Source organism: Carcharodon carcharias, chromosome 7, assembly GCF_017639515.1.
Source record: "Carcharodon carcharias isolate sCarCar2 chromosome 7, sCarCar2.pri, whole genome shotgun sequence".
In the NCBI taxonomy this organism is placed as follows: Eukaryota; Metazoa; Chordata; class Chondrichthyes; order Lamniformes; family Lamnidae; genus Carcharodon; species Carcharodon carcharias.
Genome location: NC_054473.1, coordinates 92,022 through 109,362, shown reverse-complemented (window position 1 = coordinate 109,362; position 17,341 = coordinate 92,022). Strand labels below are relative to the sequence as shown.

Below are 17,341 nucleotides of genomic sequence, written 5' to 3'. Positions count from 1 at the left end.
TATAAAGAACAGCAAAGGAAATTTAAAAAATAGAGAGAGCTTCACAAAGCCCAGATATCTATGGGGAACAGCTGTGGTTGGCATGTGTGGGGAACTGTTGTGCTTGGTATTGCAGGGGGTGGTTGGTATCATTGTGTTGTTATCACAAGTTTAAGCAAATTTTTTACTAATAGAAGCCCCGCTTCTTGCAATGATTTGAGTCCCCGCTCAGCCCCATTACACTACATTCTGAAACTCTTGTATAATTATCGAATGTAAGTAATTACCTAATACTTTTCAGTATTCTCTTACCAATGTAGCATAGACAGCAGCTGTAACAAAAAGAAAATCATTTTCCAGTAACTGAATGAAAGTTTCTGGTAATCCTAATGCTTTTAATGTGAATGAACATTATTTGACCATTTGCATATTTTTCCCTCTTAGGTTGTAAAGTTGAATCCATTTTCCTCAATATTGAAGCTGTCAACACACACAGAGAAAAGCCAGAGGTAAGGTGGGGAACCAGGTTAAATTATTTAATAAGAAACGCTTATTAGGCTTGGTAAAAGATGCTTGGTATAGTTATACTGGCAGCTCCTGGGAATGATGATGAAATATCTCTGCAGGGGATTGTATTGAGTTTGATGTCAAACACTGGAAGGCTTTTGCCCTTTTCTCTACTCTCAGTAACTTTCAGGCTTTTAGTTCCTTTTTTAATCATTCGGTTGATGTCATCATCGCTGGCTGGGCCAGCATTTATTGCCCATCTAGTTGCCCTTGAGAAGGTGGTGGTGAGCTGCCTTCTTGAACCGCTGCAGTCCATGTGGTGTAGGTACACCCACAGTGCTGTTAGGGAGGGAGTTCCAGCATTTTGACCCAGCGACGTTGAAGGAACTGCGATATATTTCCAAGTCAGGACAGTGAGTGGCTTGAAGGAGAACATGCAGGTGGTGGTGTTTCCATCTATCTGCTGCCCTTGTCCTTTTAGATGGTAAAAGTTATGGTTTTGGAAGGTGCAGTTCAATGAGCCTTGGTGAGTTTCTGCAATGCATCTTGTACATGGTACACACTGCTGCTACTACTGTGTGTCAGTGGTGGAGGGAGTGAATGGGGTGCCAATCGAGTGGGCTGGTTTGTCCTGGGTGGTGTTGAACTTCTTGAGTGTTGTTGGAGCTGCACTCATCCAGGCAAGTGGAGAGTATTCTATCACACTCCTGACTTGTGCCTTGTAAAAACGTACAAATTAGGAGCAGGAGTAGGCCACTCAGCCCCTCGAGCCTGCTCCGCCATTCAATAAGATCATGGCTGACCTGATTGTAACCTCAATCCCACTTTCCCACCTATCCCCGATAATCTTTCATCCCCTGCTTCTCCAGAATCTATCTTTCAAAGATTCTAGATGGTGGACAGGTTTTGGTGGAGTCTGGGGTTGAATTACTTGCCCCAGAATTCCCATCCTCTGACCTGCTCTTATAGCCACAGTATTTATATGGCTGGACAACGGTAACCCCCAGGTTGCTGATGTGGGGGATTCAGTGATGGTGATGCTGTTGAATATCAAGAGGTGATGATTGGAGATGGTCATTGTCTGGCACTTGGATGTTGCTTGCCACTTATCAGCCCAAGCTTGGATATGGTCCAAGTCTTGCTACGTTTGGACAACGGTTGCTTCAGTATCTGAGGAGTTGATGAACATTGTGCAATCATCAGCGAACATCCCCACTTCCCTCCATCATAAGATGTAGCAGCTGAAGATGCTCGGGCTGAGGAACTTCCGCAGCAATGTTTTATTATTCACTCATGGAATGTGGGCTTCGCTGTCTTGCTCAGAGAGCAATTTAAGAGTCAACCACATTGCTGTGGATCTGGAGTCACGTGTAGGCCAGGTAAGGGCAGCATGTTTCCTTCTGTAAAGGACATTAGTGACCAGATGGGTTTTAACGGCAATCGGCAATGGTTTCATGGCTGTCAACAGACTTTTTTAATTCCAGGTTTTTATTGAATTCAAATTTCACCATCTGCCGTGGGATTCAAACTGGGGTCCCCAGAGCATTACCCTGCGTCTCTGGAATACTAGTCAGTGACAATACCACTATGCCACCCCCAAGCCCTGGGACTGAGATGATTGACCTTCAACAACCACAACCACCTTCCTTTGTGTTAGGAATGGTTTCAACCAGTGGAGAGTTTTCCCCCTGATTCCCATTGACTCCAGTGTTGCTAGGGCTCCTTGATGCCACACTCTGTCAAATGCAGCCTTGATGTCAAGGGCAGTCACCCTCACCTCACTTCTGGAGTTCTGCTCTTTTGTCCAAGTTTGGACCAAGTTTCTAATAAGGTCAGGAGTTGAGTGGCCCTGGTGGAATCCTTAATGGATAAGAGCCCATGTAGTTTGAGTGCACAGGTGAATTAAAACCTTTTTTCAGTAGCCAGCTGTCGTTAATAGTTAAACTTGTTTCTGATGCAAAACCTGCCACCTCGTCACCTATACAGAGAAATGATGTTTTGGCACTTTGCCTAGCCGCTACAAACTAGTTGCACTAGCGGCTATAGTCTTAACTAGTGTTACGATCCCCAAAAGGAATCCTCATAATGCCAGCAGAAAGAAAACCGATGGACAAGATTTCACTTTTTAAAATTTTTACTGTAACAAACCAACTAAAATCGACATATCCAAACATCTATTTAACAGGTAAAGGATATTTCAAATAAAAAGGTAAATGTTGCTTTAAGTAGTTGATACAACGAAGATACACCCTCACATAGTTCCAGGCATGCACATTACTTCCTGCACCAATGTGGTGCCACATGTAATCTCAGTCTTTCAACTCTATATCCACTATGTACGATTTCTCACTTCCCATCCAATTGCCTCAGCCCTTAAGTCGCTTTCACCAGAAACCTTATTCCATCTGAAGTCCCCAGATACAGTTAATACTGACAAGGTACATTTGAATGAACCCTCTCTCACTTGGATCACAACAGTCCTGGTGGCATAGACTCCCTTTTCTGATCCTTTAAACAGTCTGGCGGGCTCTGGTGCCAATGGCTAATCAACAGCAGCAATGTGTTTTATCCAATCTACAGCCCCTCCTTGTTCCTGTCTTCAGTGTTCTGTCCTTTCCAGCAGTATAACACACACAGTCTCTGCTCTATTCTCAGAAAGCGATTTCAACACCAGGATCTCTTCGAAGACTGCCAAACAAAAAATTGTTCCATCCGGAGAGAGCCTTGCCTCTTCTCTCTCTCCTCCAATTCCCAGTGTTCTGAACTGCCAAACAGAAAAACAGGCTGAACCCTCCCACTGCAATTAGCTTTCTATTTACCCTTAGCTTCTTAGCTATCCAAACCCAGGTCACATGGGCATTTCTTGGAACCTAATGATGTCTTAATCAGGAAACCATTTAAGCCTCCTTCAGAATATAGATTAGCACATCTTGTTACTAACGGGACATTTCAAAAAGGAAATACTTCCCAAAGCACATGGGTAATCGCACTAGGAGCATGTGAGACTAGCAACTACCTTCTTCATTAGCAGCTGTGCTTTTCTGTCCCGGAGGGTTGTGGGACTGAAGGTTAGAGATATAGGGATAGATGAGGCCATGGAGGGACCTGCAAAAAGAGAATTTCAAAATCAAAATATTACTTGACCAAAGGCAATGTTGGTCAGGCAGCTGGGGGTGCGTTGGGGGGGGAGGAGGGTGGGGGAGGAGGTGGGGGGAGGGGGGGATGTGGGGGGGATGTGGGGGGGGAGGGGGAGATGTTGGGGGGGGGGATGTGGGGGGGTGGGGGGGGGGGTTTGCGGTGATTGGTGAATGATGAAAGGGCCTTGATGTGAGTTAAAATACAAGGTGCAGAGTTTTTTGGATGATCTCATGTTTATGGAGGGGACATCATGGGAGAGCAGCCAGGAGTGGGTTGGAATAGTCAGGTCCAGAGGTAACAAAAGACATGATTGAGGTTTTTTGGCAGGAGATGAGCTGAGACTGGGTGATGCTCTGGAGGTGGAAATAGGCTGCCTTAGTAATGGCACGAATATGAGGTGGAAACTCCATGGCTGAGAACAGACTGACTTAACCTCAGGGAGTAGGATAGAGTCAGAAGCTAGGGAATGGGGTTTGCAGCAGAGACTCGAAAGAATGACTTCAGTGTTCCCAATATTTAATTGGAGGAAATTTCTGCCCATCCTTTACTGGGTGTTGGACAATCAGTCTGATAACTTAGCAACAGCGGAGAAGTCAAGAGAGGTGGTGGTGAGGGAGAGCTGGATATTGTCTGCATACATGTGAAAATTAACACTGTCTTTTTAAATGATGTCACTGAGGGACAGCACGTAGATGAGAAATAGGAGGGGTCGAAGGATAGATCCTTGGGGTACACCAGAGTTAACTGCGCAGGAACAGGAAGAGAAGCCATTGCAACCAGGATGCTGTCTGGGTGGAGGGTCTGAGCTGTGAGGAAAGATTGGATAGGCTGGGGTTGTTTTCCTTGGAGCAGCGAAGGTTGTGAGGGGACCTGATAGAGGTGTATAAGATTATGAGGGGCATTGATAAGGTAAATAGGAAGGCACTTTTTCCATTAGTAGAGGGGCCAATAACCAGGGGCATAGATTTGAGGTAAGATGTAGAAGGCTAAGAGGGGAGTGGAGGAGAAATATTTTCACCCAGAGGGTGGTGGGATTCTGGAACTCACTGCCTGAAAGGGTGGTTGAGTCAGAAACTCTCGTAACATTTAAAAAGTATTTAGATATTCACTTGCGTTGCCATAGTCTCCAGGGCTATGGGCCAAGTGCTGGAAAATGGGATTAGTGTAGTCAGATCTTTGTTGACTGGCACAGATACAATGGGTCAAATGGCCTCCTTCTGTGCTGTAAACATCTGACTCTATAAGTGATTCTCTGGCTATGATTAGATAGATAAGAATGGAATCAGGTGACAGCATCCCACCCAGCTGGATAACAGGGGAGAGGTGTTAGAGGAGGGTGGTGTGGTCACCATGTCAAAGGCTGCAGACAGGTCAAGAAAAACGAGGAGGAATAGTTTGCCTTTGCCACTTTCAAATAGGATGTGACTTATGACTTTGAGAAGAACCATTTTAGCACGATGACAGGGGATCTTCTTTGGTTGTCAAGCTGAGATTGATTTCGAGGAGCTGTTCTCTTTCTGCATTTTCCCTTTTTTGATTCTTTGTTTCTACAGCTTATTTTGGGGGCTGGTATACCTCATGTCGATCATCCATGTAATCATTTTTACCACTCAATTGTTCAATTACCAGGGAATAGATGTCCAAGGCAGACCCTGCTGACCTACTCTCCAGCCCAATGAGATCATTCTTCACTTAACTCTTGTATGAACATATTGTTACCTTTTCCCAGACTGTAAATAGAGTTTTGATTGACAAGGGAGTCAAGAGTTATGGGGCAGAGGGAGGTGGGAATGGAGTTGGAGTTGAGGCCACAATCAGATCAGCCATGATCTTAATTAATGACAGAACAAGCTTGAGCGGCCAAATGGCCGACTCCCACTCCTAGTTCTTGTAACAGTTTAGGGATGTCGATCATGAGGCTCTTATCAGGCCCAGTTATGCCTATGTAAAAGTCTGTTTCTGTGTTCATGCCCTTGGCTAGATAACAGTGAAAATTCTTATCGATCAATATTGCTTCATGTCACCTCTGGCAGGCTGCTGAATATTATTTTTCTTAATTGGAGAGAGAAGTCTATTTCTACAACCCCATCAGTTCCTATACCTAAGGGCTTTCTGAACACAATAGCAACACATTATACAATGAACTAAGAAGCGCTGTAATACTGGGTGACTTCCATCAGCCCAGTATACAGGGGGAATGTCCTGATGGCAATCGGCTGAGAGAAGGAGAGTGAAAGAATGAAAGCACTTGCTATGGATCATAGCCCACTGGAGTAAACATCTTGTTCTGGCTCTCACTAGTGATTCAGGACAACACTGTAACCCAGGAGTAATAACCCAGGAGTAACCCAGGAGTAGTGCTGCTTCTGGGATCAGTAACCATTTTGGTTACACTTGTGGTTATCTGGCTTCAGCTGCAGGATGGACCAGAACTGAAATGCCTGAATTTAGAAAAGCAAACTTCACTGAAACGAGGGATAAACAAAAGAATTGATTTGGGAAATATTGCTGAAAAAATACCTCAGGATGTGGGGGAACTGGGACATATTTAAAGCTAATATATGGCTGAATCTAACAACAGTAAAATGGAAATAAAAAACTGTACAAAGACACATGGTGGCGGTGGGACTGTGGGAAGGAGATAATTTTTTAAGAAAGATATAAGATTTGTATAAAAACACAACAAATCGAAATGGGTGAAGACGTTGAGCACAATATCCCAGGATTGAACAAGAAGTGAGAGTAAGTCTGGATTCTGAAGGATAAAAGTAGAGGTGAATCCTGCAAATGAAATACAAGTGAATGGGGGTGCAAGTGGTGATTCAGCAACACGTTCACATTTCTCCTCATTTTTATATCCACTGAATCAATCAGGAAAGATTGAAATCTGGCTCCTGAATTAGCTACCAGGTAAAATCATACTTCGGTGAGGTATTCACTGACTTGCTGTCTCATTTTGTTGTACATCTAGTATTCTAGAATCAGTGGCACAGTAGCACAGAACATGAATATTGCTGAAAAGAGAGACATTTTGCTAAAGTTTTTCATCTTGTACTCATCAGGCCAAACACAAGAATGCCAAATTTCACAACAACTTATATTACATGAGAAAAGGGTTGGCAAGATGACTCTGATTGGCCAAAGTGTTGCATTCTAGAAAATCTTGAAGTTAATATTGCAAACATCAGTTAAAAGAGCTTATGACTAACACGTGACCTGGGCCAGAAAGTAGCTGAAGAATGTTTAAGGGCATCTTCTGTCATCAAGGGATCAAGACCATTGAGATTTCACTGGACTCGAAGCAAATGTTGTGTCCAAAACATAAATTGACCAGGTGACCCCAAGCCTATTAGCCTAGCATCAGTGTTAGGTGAACTAATGTAAGCCTTTGTAAGAGCAGGAATACCTGTAAAGTACTAACAATTGTAATGATCCCAGCTGATGTTACTACTGGGCAAACCTGATCCAGGGTGGAACCCGGCTTGATAGATCCTAACTTTTATTTTTTGTTTAGAAACGTGGAGGGCGGCTACTGAACAGAGTCACAGGAGTCAGCTGATGAACCTTTAACAAAAGAATAAAACATTTATTAAACAAGAAAAGATTAACTATATTATGATACTCCTTCACCCACAACTACATCTTTACAGATATATACACGGGGACTACACCTTTACAGATATATACAAATTTGTAAGGATAACACAAGTTACAAAAGCTATTTTATACTCTCATGTTCACACAGCACACAGTCCATGTAAACCAATAGGCGACCTGTGGTCACTCTGAAACCAAGTGAACGATGCCTAGCCAGAGTAATATTTTAATGGTGATAGACTGGGAAATGTTGATGTACAAAGGGACCTGGGTGTCCTTGTACACCAATCACTGAAAGCAAGCATGCAGGTGCAGCAAACAGTTAAGAAGACAAATGGTGTGTTGGCCTTCATTGCGAGAGGACTTGAGTACAGGAGCAAGGATGTCTTACTGCAGCTGTACAGGCCCTTGGTGAGACCACACCTGGAGTATTGTGTGCAGTTTTGGTCTCCTTACCTAAGAATGTATATACTCACCATAGAGGGAATGCAGCAAAGGTTCACCAGACTGATTCCTGGGATGGCAGGACTGTTGTATGAGGAGAGATTGGGTCGACTAGGCCTGTATTTCACTAGAGTTTAGAAGAATGAGAGGGGATCTCATTGAAATGTATAAAATTCTGACAGGGCTGACAGACTGGATGCAGGGATGATATTACCTCTGGCTGGGGGGGGTCTAGAACAAAGGGTCACAGTCTCAGGATATGGGGTAGACCATATAGGACTGACTTGAGAAACTTCTTCACTCAGAGGGTGGTGAACCTGTGGAATTCTCTACCACAGAGGCTGTGGAGGCCAAGTCACTGAGTATATTTAAGAAGGAAATAGATAGATTTCTGGACTCTAAATACGTCAAGGGGTATGGGTAGAGCGCGGGAGTATGGCGTTGAGATAGAGGATCAGCCAAGATCATATTGAATGGCGGAGCAGGCTCAAGGGACAAATGACCTACTCATGCTCATATTTTCTATGTTTCTATGGATCTCTCATCAACTCCCTCCTGACACTTGTCACACCGTGAGCCAACACAGTTGCCATTCTCCAATCTCAAAGAACCCGCTTTGGAATCTTCTCCCAAACGATGCTTTTTCTTAGACGCCTTCCACAAGGGTCCACCTCAAGAGTTTCAACCTCTCCTTCTGATGTTCTTCTCCCCTGGATCACCACATGCATTCAAGCTTAGCTTTTCACACGCTTTCTCTCAGACACTGCGCCGTGCCAACAGAACACCACTGCTTCACACTGCTGTAAACAGTCACAGGCCTTCACCACTGCTTCACACTGCTGTCTCCTTGGATCTCCTGGCTTCTCACAAGCCCATTTTGCTGTAAGTCTGCGTCCTGCAGTTTTCTTCCTTTAAGCTTGGAGTCTTCCTCTGCTTCCCACCCTCAGCTTTACTCAACAGGACCTTTTCCAGATTCATTTTGTTCCTTTGACTGGAAGGTCTTCTTCAGATTTTCTTTTCTCCCCCACTCCCTGGTTTCTGGGACCTTCTCCTGTTCTTTTGCGAAATCTGCTTTCTCCAGTTCCCTCTCCTGTCCAGCTCCTGCTAGCTCCTGGTTTCAACCGAACTAAAAACTACTTATCTGTTTTTCTCTGTCTCTGTGGGTGCCTCTTTCTGTTGCTAGGCAACAGCACAGTTTTTTTTTCCTACCTTGTGTTTGTTTTAATTTCCCTTCAAGAGTTGTAAAACCTCATTAAAATGCAGGCATCCTTTAAAGTGAAACTGAAAGTCAAGTTCCCCCTTTCTTAACAGAATCACAGAATTGTTACGGTGTAGAAGGAGGCCATTCAGCCCATCATGTCTGTACCGGCTCTCTGAGCATTTTAATTTAGTGCCAGTATGCCCTTTCCCCGTAACCCTGTATATTGTTTCTATTTAAATAATCATCCAATGCTGTCTTGAATGCTTCAGTTGAACCTGCCTCCATCACACTTCCAGGCCGTGCATTCCAGACCCGAACCACTCGCTGTGTGAAAAAGTTTTTTCTCATCTCACATTTGGTTCTTTTGCAAAAAGCTTTTAACCTGTGCCCTCTGGTTCTCGATCCGTTTTCAAGCAGGAACACACCAATACAGAAACATAAATTAAACTGAGATATACCTCATTCCTAACGCACACAAATACACATATAACTTAAACCATATCTAGTTCCTAACACAATAAGAAATAGCCACGAGCCCCACTTCTTTGAAATTGATACAAATGAAATAGATAATGAGGTCCTCAACAGCCCAGGGTCCCAGTGACCAGAGCCTAGGGCCCTCACTGAGCCAAGGCTCCCTGTGACACACTGAGACAACAATACTTTTGGGCTCCCAGTGAATCGGGCCTCCCAGTGACACAGAGACAACTCAATGCTTTGATGGAGGCAATTAGATTACTTAGAACGTTGAAAAGACCAATTCTGCATATGGGAATTTTAATTATAGACAAATGTTAACTCATTAGTTTCCTTAAATGGGACTCATGAATTTGTTTTAAAATGGTTTGGTGGCATAAATCCAGCTATTAATTTTGTGATGTTTATTGATTTTATTAATTTTTGTTAGATTTATTGCTTCCTGGTCGCCTATGTTCTAGGGAGTGAGATTAGTTTTGAGGATATATAATAATCGGTGTGATAGTAGGAGCCTCTTGGCTTTAAACACAACTAGTCTTCCATTACTAATGCAGCGTCTAGTTACACTTGCTGCAAAAAGCCTCACCAAAGCTCCCTGATGCAAAGCTAATGTTAGACAATGCCTTCCCGAAAGTAATGTGTTTAAACATGATATTTCCTTGCATTTGATTATATTTTCTCACTAAAGTCGTAGCAGAAGTATAGCTGAACTAAAATAAAGCCATAAGCATTGAAATGCTTATTAACTGCAAATCTGAGATATTTGTGGAAAGATACAACTCAAAAGGCAGCCATTCAATTCCTCATACTTGTCCTGAAAAAATGCAGAATATAAGATAAGTGTATATTGCTTTGTTCTATATCTGTGAGACATTTACAACAATTTGCATTTAAAAAGCACTTGTAATGCCAATGTCCCCATTGCAAAATCTGTTTTCTAGCCACTGATCCCATCTCCCTCCCTGGCAACTTTCTGAAGCTGAATCAGACTGTTCACAATCTTAGTGTCTTATTTGACCCCAGGTAACCTTAGACCACAGAGTGGTGCCAGCATCAAGACCTCTAATATTACCCTGACTCTGCCCCTGGCTCAGATCATTGTCTGCATCCCCTATCTAGGCCTTTGTTACCCCTAGACTTGACTACACCAATGAACTTTTGGCCAGCTTCCCATGCTCTAGCCTCTGTAAACTTGAGGTCATCCACAGCTCTGCTGCTGTTGTTGTAATTTTCACTAACTTCTGTTCATCCATCACCCCTGGGCTTTCTAACCTCCACCAGCTCCTGGTTAAGCAACACCACATCCTGTCTTCGAATTCTCCTTGGACTTGGAAGGGAACCTGCAGGTGATGGTGTTCTTGTGTGTCTGCTGCCCTTAGGTGGTAAAGGTCCCCAGTTTGGAAGGTGCTGTTGAAGGAGCCTTGACAAGTTGTTACAGTTCATACACTGATGCCACTGTGCACTGGTGGTGGAGGGAGTGAGTGATGTGATGTCGATCAAGCAGGGCTGCTTTGTCCTGGATGGTGTCGAGCTTCTTGAGTGTTGTTAGAGCTGCACTCATCCAGGCAAGTGGAGAGTATTCCATCTCACTCCTGACTTGTGCCTTGTTGATGGTGGACAGGCTTTGGGGAGTCAGGAGGTGAGTTACTCACTGCAGGATTCCCAGTCCCAGTCGCTGACCTGCTGTTGTAGCCACAGTATTTAAATGGCTGGCCCAGTTCAGTTTCTGGTCAATGGCGACCCCCAGGATTGTGGGGGATTCAGTGATGATAATGCTGTTGAACATCAAACAGAGATGATTAGATTCTCTCTCGTTGGTGATGGTCATTGCCTAGCACTTACCTGTTGGAACTTGAATGTTGCTTTCCGTTAATAAGCCTAAGCCTGAATGTATTATATAATGCTGATGTAAAGTACTTTGGGACAATTTTTTTTTACATTACAGAGGATATATGGTACAGAAACATTGGCTCAGCCAGTCCATGCCAGTGTTTAAGCTCCACTCGAGCCTCCTCCTGTCTTTCCTCAACTATATCTATCATCGTAACCCTCTTTCTTCTCATAAGCTTATCCAGCTTCCCCTTAAATGCATCCATACTATTTGCTACAACCACTCCCTGTAGTTACTGGTTCCACATTCTCCCCACTCTCTGGGTAAAGGAGTTTCTTCTGAATTCCTGATTGGATTTCTTGGGGACTATCTCATATTGACAGCCTCTAGTTATACTCTTCCCCACAAGAGGAAACATTCTCTCTCTATTCTTTTCATCCTTTCATCATTTTAAAGATCTCTATTAGGTCACTACCACCAGACCCCCCAGGCCTGTTTTTTCAAGAGAAGAGACCCAGGCTGTCAATCCTTTCCTGATCTGTAAACCAACACATTTCTGGGATCATCCTTGTAAATTTTCCCTGTACCCTCTCCAGTCCCTCTATATCCTTTTTATATTATGGTGACCAGAACTTCACTCAAAATGTGTGGCTTAACCAAGGTTCGAAACAGGTTCAGTTTAAGTCCCCTACTTTTTAATCCTATCCCTCTAGAAATAAAGCCCAGTGTTTAGTTTGTTTTTTTTAATGACTTTGCTAAACTGGAGTAACTTTTAGTAATTGATGTATTTGTACTCTGAGATCACTTTGTTCCTCTACCCCACCCAGACTCACGCCTTCTGAGTAATGAGTGACTTCCCTATTCTTCTGTCAAAATGTACAACCTCACATTTATCTATGTTGAGCTTCATTTGCCAATTATTTGTCCATTCTGTAAGTTGTCCTGTAATTAGTTGCGGTTTGCCTCAGTATTGACCATCTTGCCCCCAAACCCCTGCCCCACCCCCACGAATTTGGTAGCATCCACAAATTTAGAAACTTTGTCGATTCCAAAGTCCAAATTGTTAAATGTAAATTGTGAAGAGCAGTGGCCCCAGCACCTGATCCCTGTGGAACGTGTTAATATTTTAGAAGTAATTTTTAGTTCCGGGAAGATTAAATTTGTAAAGGTAAGGTAATTAAAATGCTGGGCTTTAGATTACTGAACACCTCAAGAAGTAGCAATTCAAAAGGTGACCCATGTTTGTTTAATAAAGTCCGAATAGAAGAGATAGAGTTATAAAATAGCAGCAGGTGGGCTTTACTTAGCTAAAGAACTGTAGGCGTCTCCAAAACTTGCAGTAATGGCAGTCCAGAGAGGTGTTTTGTTTTGGGAGTTAGAACTAAATTAATTTAAAAGCATTCAGTAAATGCAGAAATTTTGTGAAAACCTATTTCCTTCATCAAATCAAAGAAGAAATTGTAAATGAGGAATATTTAACATAAAAGTTGATTTGAAGAACTCCTAGAGCAGGCTACGTCGTCATGGAGATCATGAAGGGGCGGGGGGTTCTCTGGTTTCAATTTATCAGGGGGTTTGTTGCAAGAGTTAATCGCAGCTGGAATTTGTATGTGCACTTTGCTGCACATGGAGAGACAATAGCCAAACTAAATGACAGCTAGACCTGCACTGTAAGCAGAGTAAAAAAACTAACTTCATCATTGACCATGTGGAATGCGGGTTAATGTCAGTTTGAGTTCTGTGAGGGAGCAGAAGCTTGAAGATTGCCTAGCTTGAAACTATTGGAAGAAGCTACAGTGGTCCCCACAGAGTCTTGTGACAAAGAAAGCAACAAGCAGATTTTCTTGGAAGTATTGAGAAGTAGTCAGTACAAGGAACATTCACAATGAAAAGATGGTAAATGCAAGTTTTACCTCTGAGAATAGCTGGAACTGAGGAGAATTCTCCAGAGGACTCTGGCATACTAATGGGTGGTCCCTGGAGGAGTGAATAGCTTTAAGATTATTGTGGTTCATGAGAGGATTCTTGGGGAAAGTAAGAAGTAAACCTGAGTAATAACATGTGGTTATAAACCATATTGTTAATTGTGCTACTTTTGTTTAATTTGTTCTGTATATAATAAAGTTTGTGTGTTTTTTAATCAAAGTAAAACCTTGTTGTGTATTTCAATTGGTTAAAATTAGGTGTTTGGATTTCTCTTTAAATGTTACATCCCTAACTGATTGTAACACTTGTCCACTGACTCCACATTCTCTGACTTTATTCATTTATCTATTATGGGATATCTTATCAAAGGTCTCTTGAAAATCCAGATGAATTACATCTACTACATTACCACTGTCCACACTCTCTGTTACCTCCTTTAAAACAAAGTTGGTAAAGCAAGATCTTCCCTTTTTAAAATCTGAAATTTAAGCTGAAATTTAACTGCAATAATCTTTAACTCTGGTAAGGATGAAAGGTGAAGTTTAACACTGGAAACTTGCCTCTGTTTTTGAGGGAAGGAGGAGAGAGAGTTACATATGAATTAGGAGCAGGAGTAGGCCACTCGGCCCCTCGAGCCTGCTCCACCATTCGATAAGATCATTGTAACCTCAACTCCACATTCCTGCCTACCCCGATTAACCTTTCACCCCCTTGTTAATTAAGAATCTACCTAGCTCTACCTTAAAAATATTAAGAGTCTGCTTCCACTGGCTTTTGAGGAAGAGAGTTCCAAAGGCTCTCAACGCTCAGGGAAAAAATTCCTCCTCAGCTCTGAGCAAGTAGGGATGGACGGTAAATGCTGACCTTACCAGAAATGCCCATATCCCATAAACAAATAAAAAGAATTACCACTCTCTGGGTAAAGATGTTTCTCCTGAATTCCTTATTGAATTTATTACTAACTATTTTATATTTTATGGCTCCTCATTCTGATGAAAGGTCATCTTGACCTGAAATGTTAACTCTGTTTCTCTCTCCACAGATGCTGTCAAACTTCTCAGTATTTCCAGCACTTTCTGGTTTTATTTCAGATAATCCAGTATCTGCAGTATTTTATTTTTGTAATGAAAATATCATCTCCAGTTCCACCCGATCAAATCCATTCGTAATTTTAAAGACCTGTGTGATTGCAAGCCATAGAAATGCTGCTTCATTTTTTAACAGTTGGTCATGCCAGAAGTACAAAGAGGGTCATTTTAGTGCAATAATTGACACTGAACAGCTGCCTGTAGTAATACAGTTTGTGTGGTTAATGATACATAAAGTGTGAGCTGTGGATGCTCAGCTCACCCATTGTTGGAAACCACTGGCACCACAACCACAAACACCCAGCTCTTCCAATCTAGCCCCATCTCCAACAGCACGCCACCTCTACCATTCCCCAGTCACCAACACCCACTCCACCCTCTCTCTAAAGGCCGTCAATGTCCACTGATGCATGGAATGTGAATAACTCTGAGGGGGGATGTAGCATGTTACTAACAGCATTTCCATTATCCTTCGATCAGCTTGTATTGCCTGGTGCGGGTTTATTTTATTCTTCACAGTTTCTGGTTTGTTGTCATGCAGAATGTAGACATTTCAAGACCTCCTGAGGAAGCCCTTGTAACAGTCCCTGCTCACCACTGAGACTTGCTGCCTCTCCTGTCACCACTGAGACTTGCTGCCTCTCCTGTCACCACTGAGACTTGCTGCCTCTCCTGTCACCATTGTGGCCATAACAAGGGAACTTTCCTCAACATCTAACCTCATGATGCAACTTGAGTTTTATTTCAAATCCTTAAATAACACTGATAATAAATGTTTTTACTTCTGGCTCTTTTATTAAGTGTTCATTGATTAAATGCTACAGTAACAGTGCAATGAAATTGTGAGGAAGGATCACCGAATCCAATTTTAACTAATGCTGCACAAATCTCTCTGTGCGGACTGGGCTATAACCACTGTGTGCAGCCTCAGTGACTGATTCAATAGATCTGTGATTGTACGTGTATTCATCATCTATCACATTGTTTACTCCTGGGCGTATGCACTGTGCCTTTTAAAAGCAGTAATAATGTAGAGTGGGAATGATCAGCATTGAGAAAGTGGACATAACCGTTTGGGGAAATATTAAGATTTTCAAAACTGTTTACATTTAACTCTTTTTGCATTTGGCATGTTAGTTTAACCTGGCACAGGGATTAATTTAACCTGGTATTGGGATTAATTTAACCTGGTATAGGGATTGGTTTAATCTGGTATAGCTGCACTGTTTTTACAGTAGGGAAATACATGGCCGAAGGCTGAAAAATTAAGTGTATTTGATGTAATTTAAAAGGAGTCTTACTATGCAGCTGGTAACCAATATCTCATTGTTGTGAAGTGAATCCTAACCAGTGAAACGCACAGTCTGAAATGGCCAGGGACAAAGTTCCTATTCTACAGTAGGGGATGCTCAGATTGATTGATTCGAAAGAATTTGCTTCTAAATGATTGATTACTGTGTAAGTTTGTTCCTATTTCAGAAGGAGCTGTTGTATGTTTTGCAGTATTGTAGGATATCGCACTGCTTGTAATAAATAATTTTAATTATGTAAAAGTAACAGAGATGTATAGACTGTTCAAACTGCAAAGTTTGAAACAGGTTTAACAAAAACTTCTATTTATCATTGTATTGGCTACTTCTCCGTATGTGTTGCTTGACTTAAAAGTGATTTTAATTAAAATTTGTAGCATTTATTGTATATTCTTCACACCTGCGAGATTCTCCTCTGTTCTGTGTATAATCTGTGATTGTGTTAATGTGCAGTCTGCATTCAGGTACAACTCTAGTCTATCCATTCAAGTAAACATCACTCTAAATATTAAATCCCCACTCTCAGTGAGTGACTGGAGGCTGCACCTCCTCCACTATCATCTTCCTCCATTGTACAGGACCATTCATCTCCCAATTCTGGGGGAAAATAACCATTTACACTTACTGCCTCTATGTTTAGAGTTTAATCTGAGCTCTAATCTGTCGATGTGGGACCCCTCTACAATCTAACTGAGTGCAAGTGTTGAACACCAAGGGAATGTACTGTATTACACAATGGTTAGTACAAAAAGCAGATGATCTGGTCGTTATCACTTTGCAGTTTGTGGGAGCTTTCTGTGCACAAATTAGCTGCTGCCTTTCCCACGTTACAATAGTGACTACATTTCAAAAATACTTCATTGGCTGTAAAGCAATTTGGAACATTCTGAGATCATGAAAGGTGGTAGAGAAATGCTGCCTCTTCTACCCCCCCCTCCCCCCTTTGCCTCCTCTCTCCCTCGCTCCCCCCTTCATTTTTCTCTCTCTCTTGGTCCTTCCCCTCCCCTCTCTGGTGGTCACATGACACAACAATAATAGAGTCATTGAATAATCAGAGTAGTCAGTCTCTTATCAATTATTATACAACAAACTCAGACCATGAGCTGAGGAAAGTCCTCAGTGGTGTAGAACTTTGGGTCCAAAATCACCTGGTTTTCCCGACCACAACTAGCAAACTCAGTAACTGCAGGCCAGGCAGCCTAACGCTGATAGCGCAGAGATTTTTAGAGACAATGATCCAGGTCAAAATGAATTTTCATCTGGAAGAGTAGGGCTTTTAGATGAAGGGTCAGGACTTTAACTTGATTGAGCTCTTTGATGAAATGTTGGAAAGTATTGATGAGGGTGGTGTGGTTGATGTTGTGTCTGTGGACTTTTTAAAAGGTATTTGACAAAGTACCATATAATAGACTTGTTAGCAAAATTAAATCTCATCAGATGAAAGGGCTGGTGGCAGTAAGAATACAAAATTGACTAAAGGAATAGAAAACGGGGGGGTTGTTGGCCTGTAAGCTTCTAATCTATTGTGTTACTTTAAACACCAGAATATACATATGCACTGTTCTCACAATGGATGGTTAGATACTCAATGAGACATCATACCACACAATTGCAGTATGTAGACTCCGGTACATACTGCAAAGTTTGAGTGCAACATGCAGAATCTCATTCATGTTAATTATATCATTATTATATTTGATCTCTACATTCCATGCATACCACCAATAAACCAGAATACATCAAAAGATACATAAAAGTGATAACAGAATAACAACATGGAGCTAGCAAAATGCACTTCACTCTTCTCAAACCATAATTTCATTACCTTAGTTATGCTGTCCTC

At 42.2% G+C, this 17,341-nt stretch overlaps 1 protein-coding gene across 1 annotated transcript in view; it reads left to right on the top strand.

Moving 5' to 3' along the window:
* The window catches only part of LOC121280446 (6-phosphofructo-2-kinase/fructose-2,6-bisphosphatase 4-like), a 230,776-nt gene that overhangs the window by 201,864 nt on the left and 11,571 nt on the right, over positions 1-17,341 (top strand). The window contains exon 14 of the mRNA XM_041192440.1: positions 424-488. Coding sequence (XP_041048374.1) covers positions 424-488 — 65 coding nt within the window. The remainder of the gene's footprint in view (positions 1-423; positions 489-17,341) is intronic.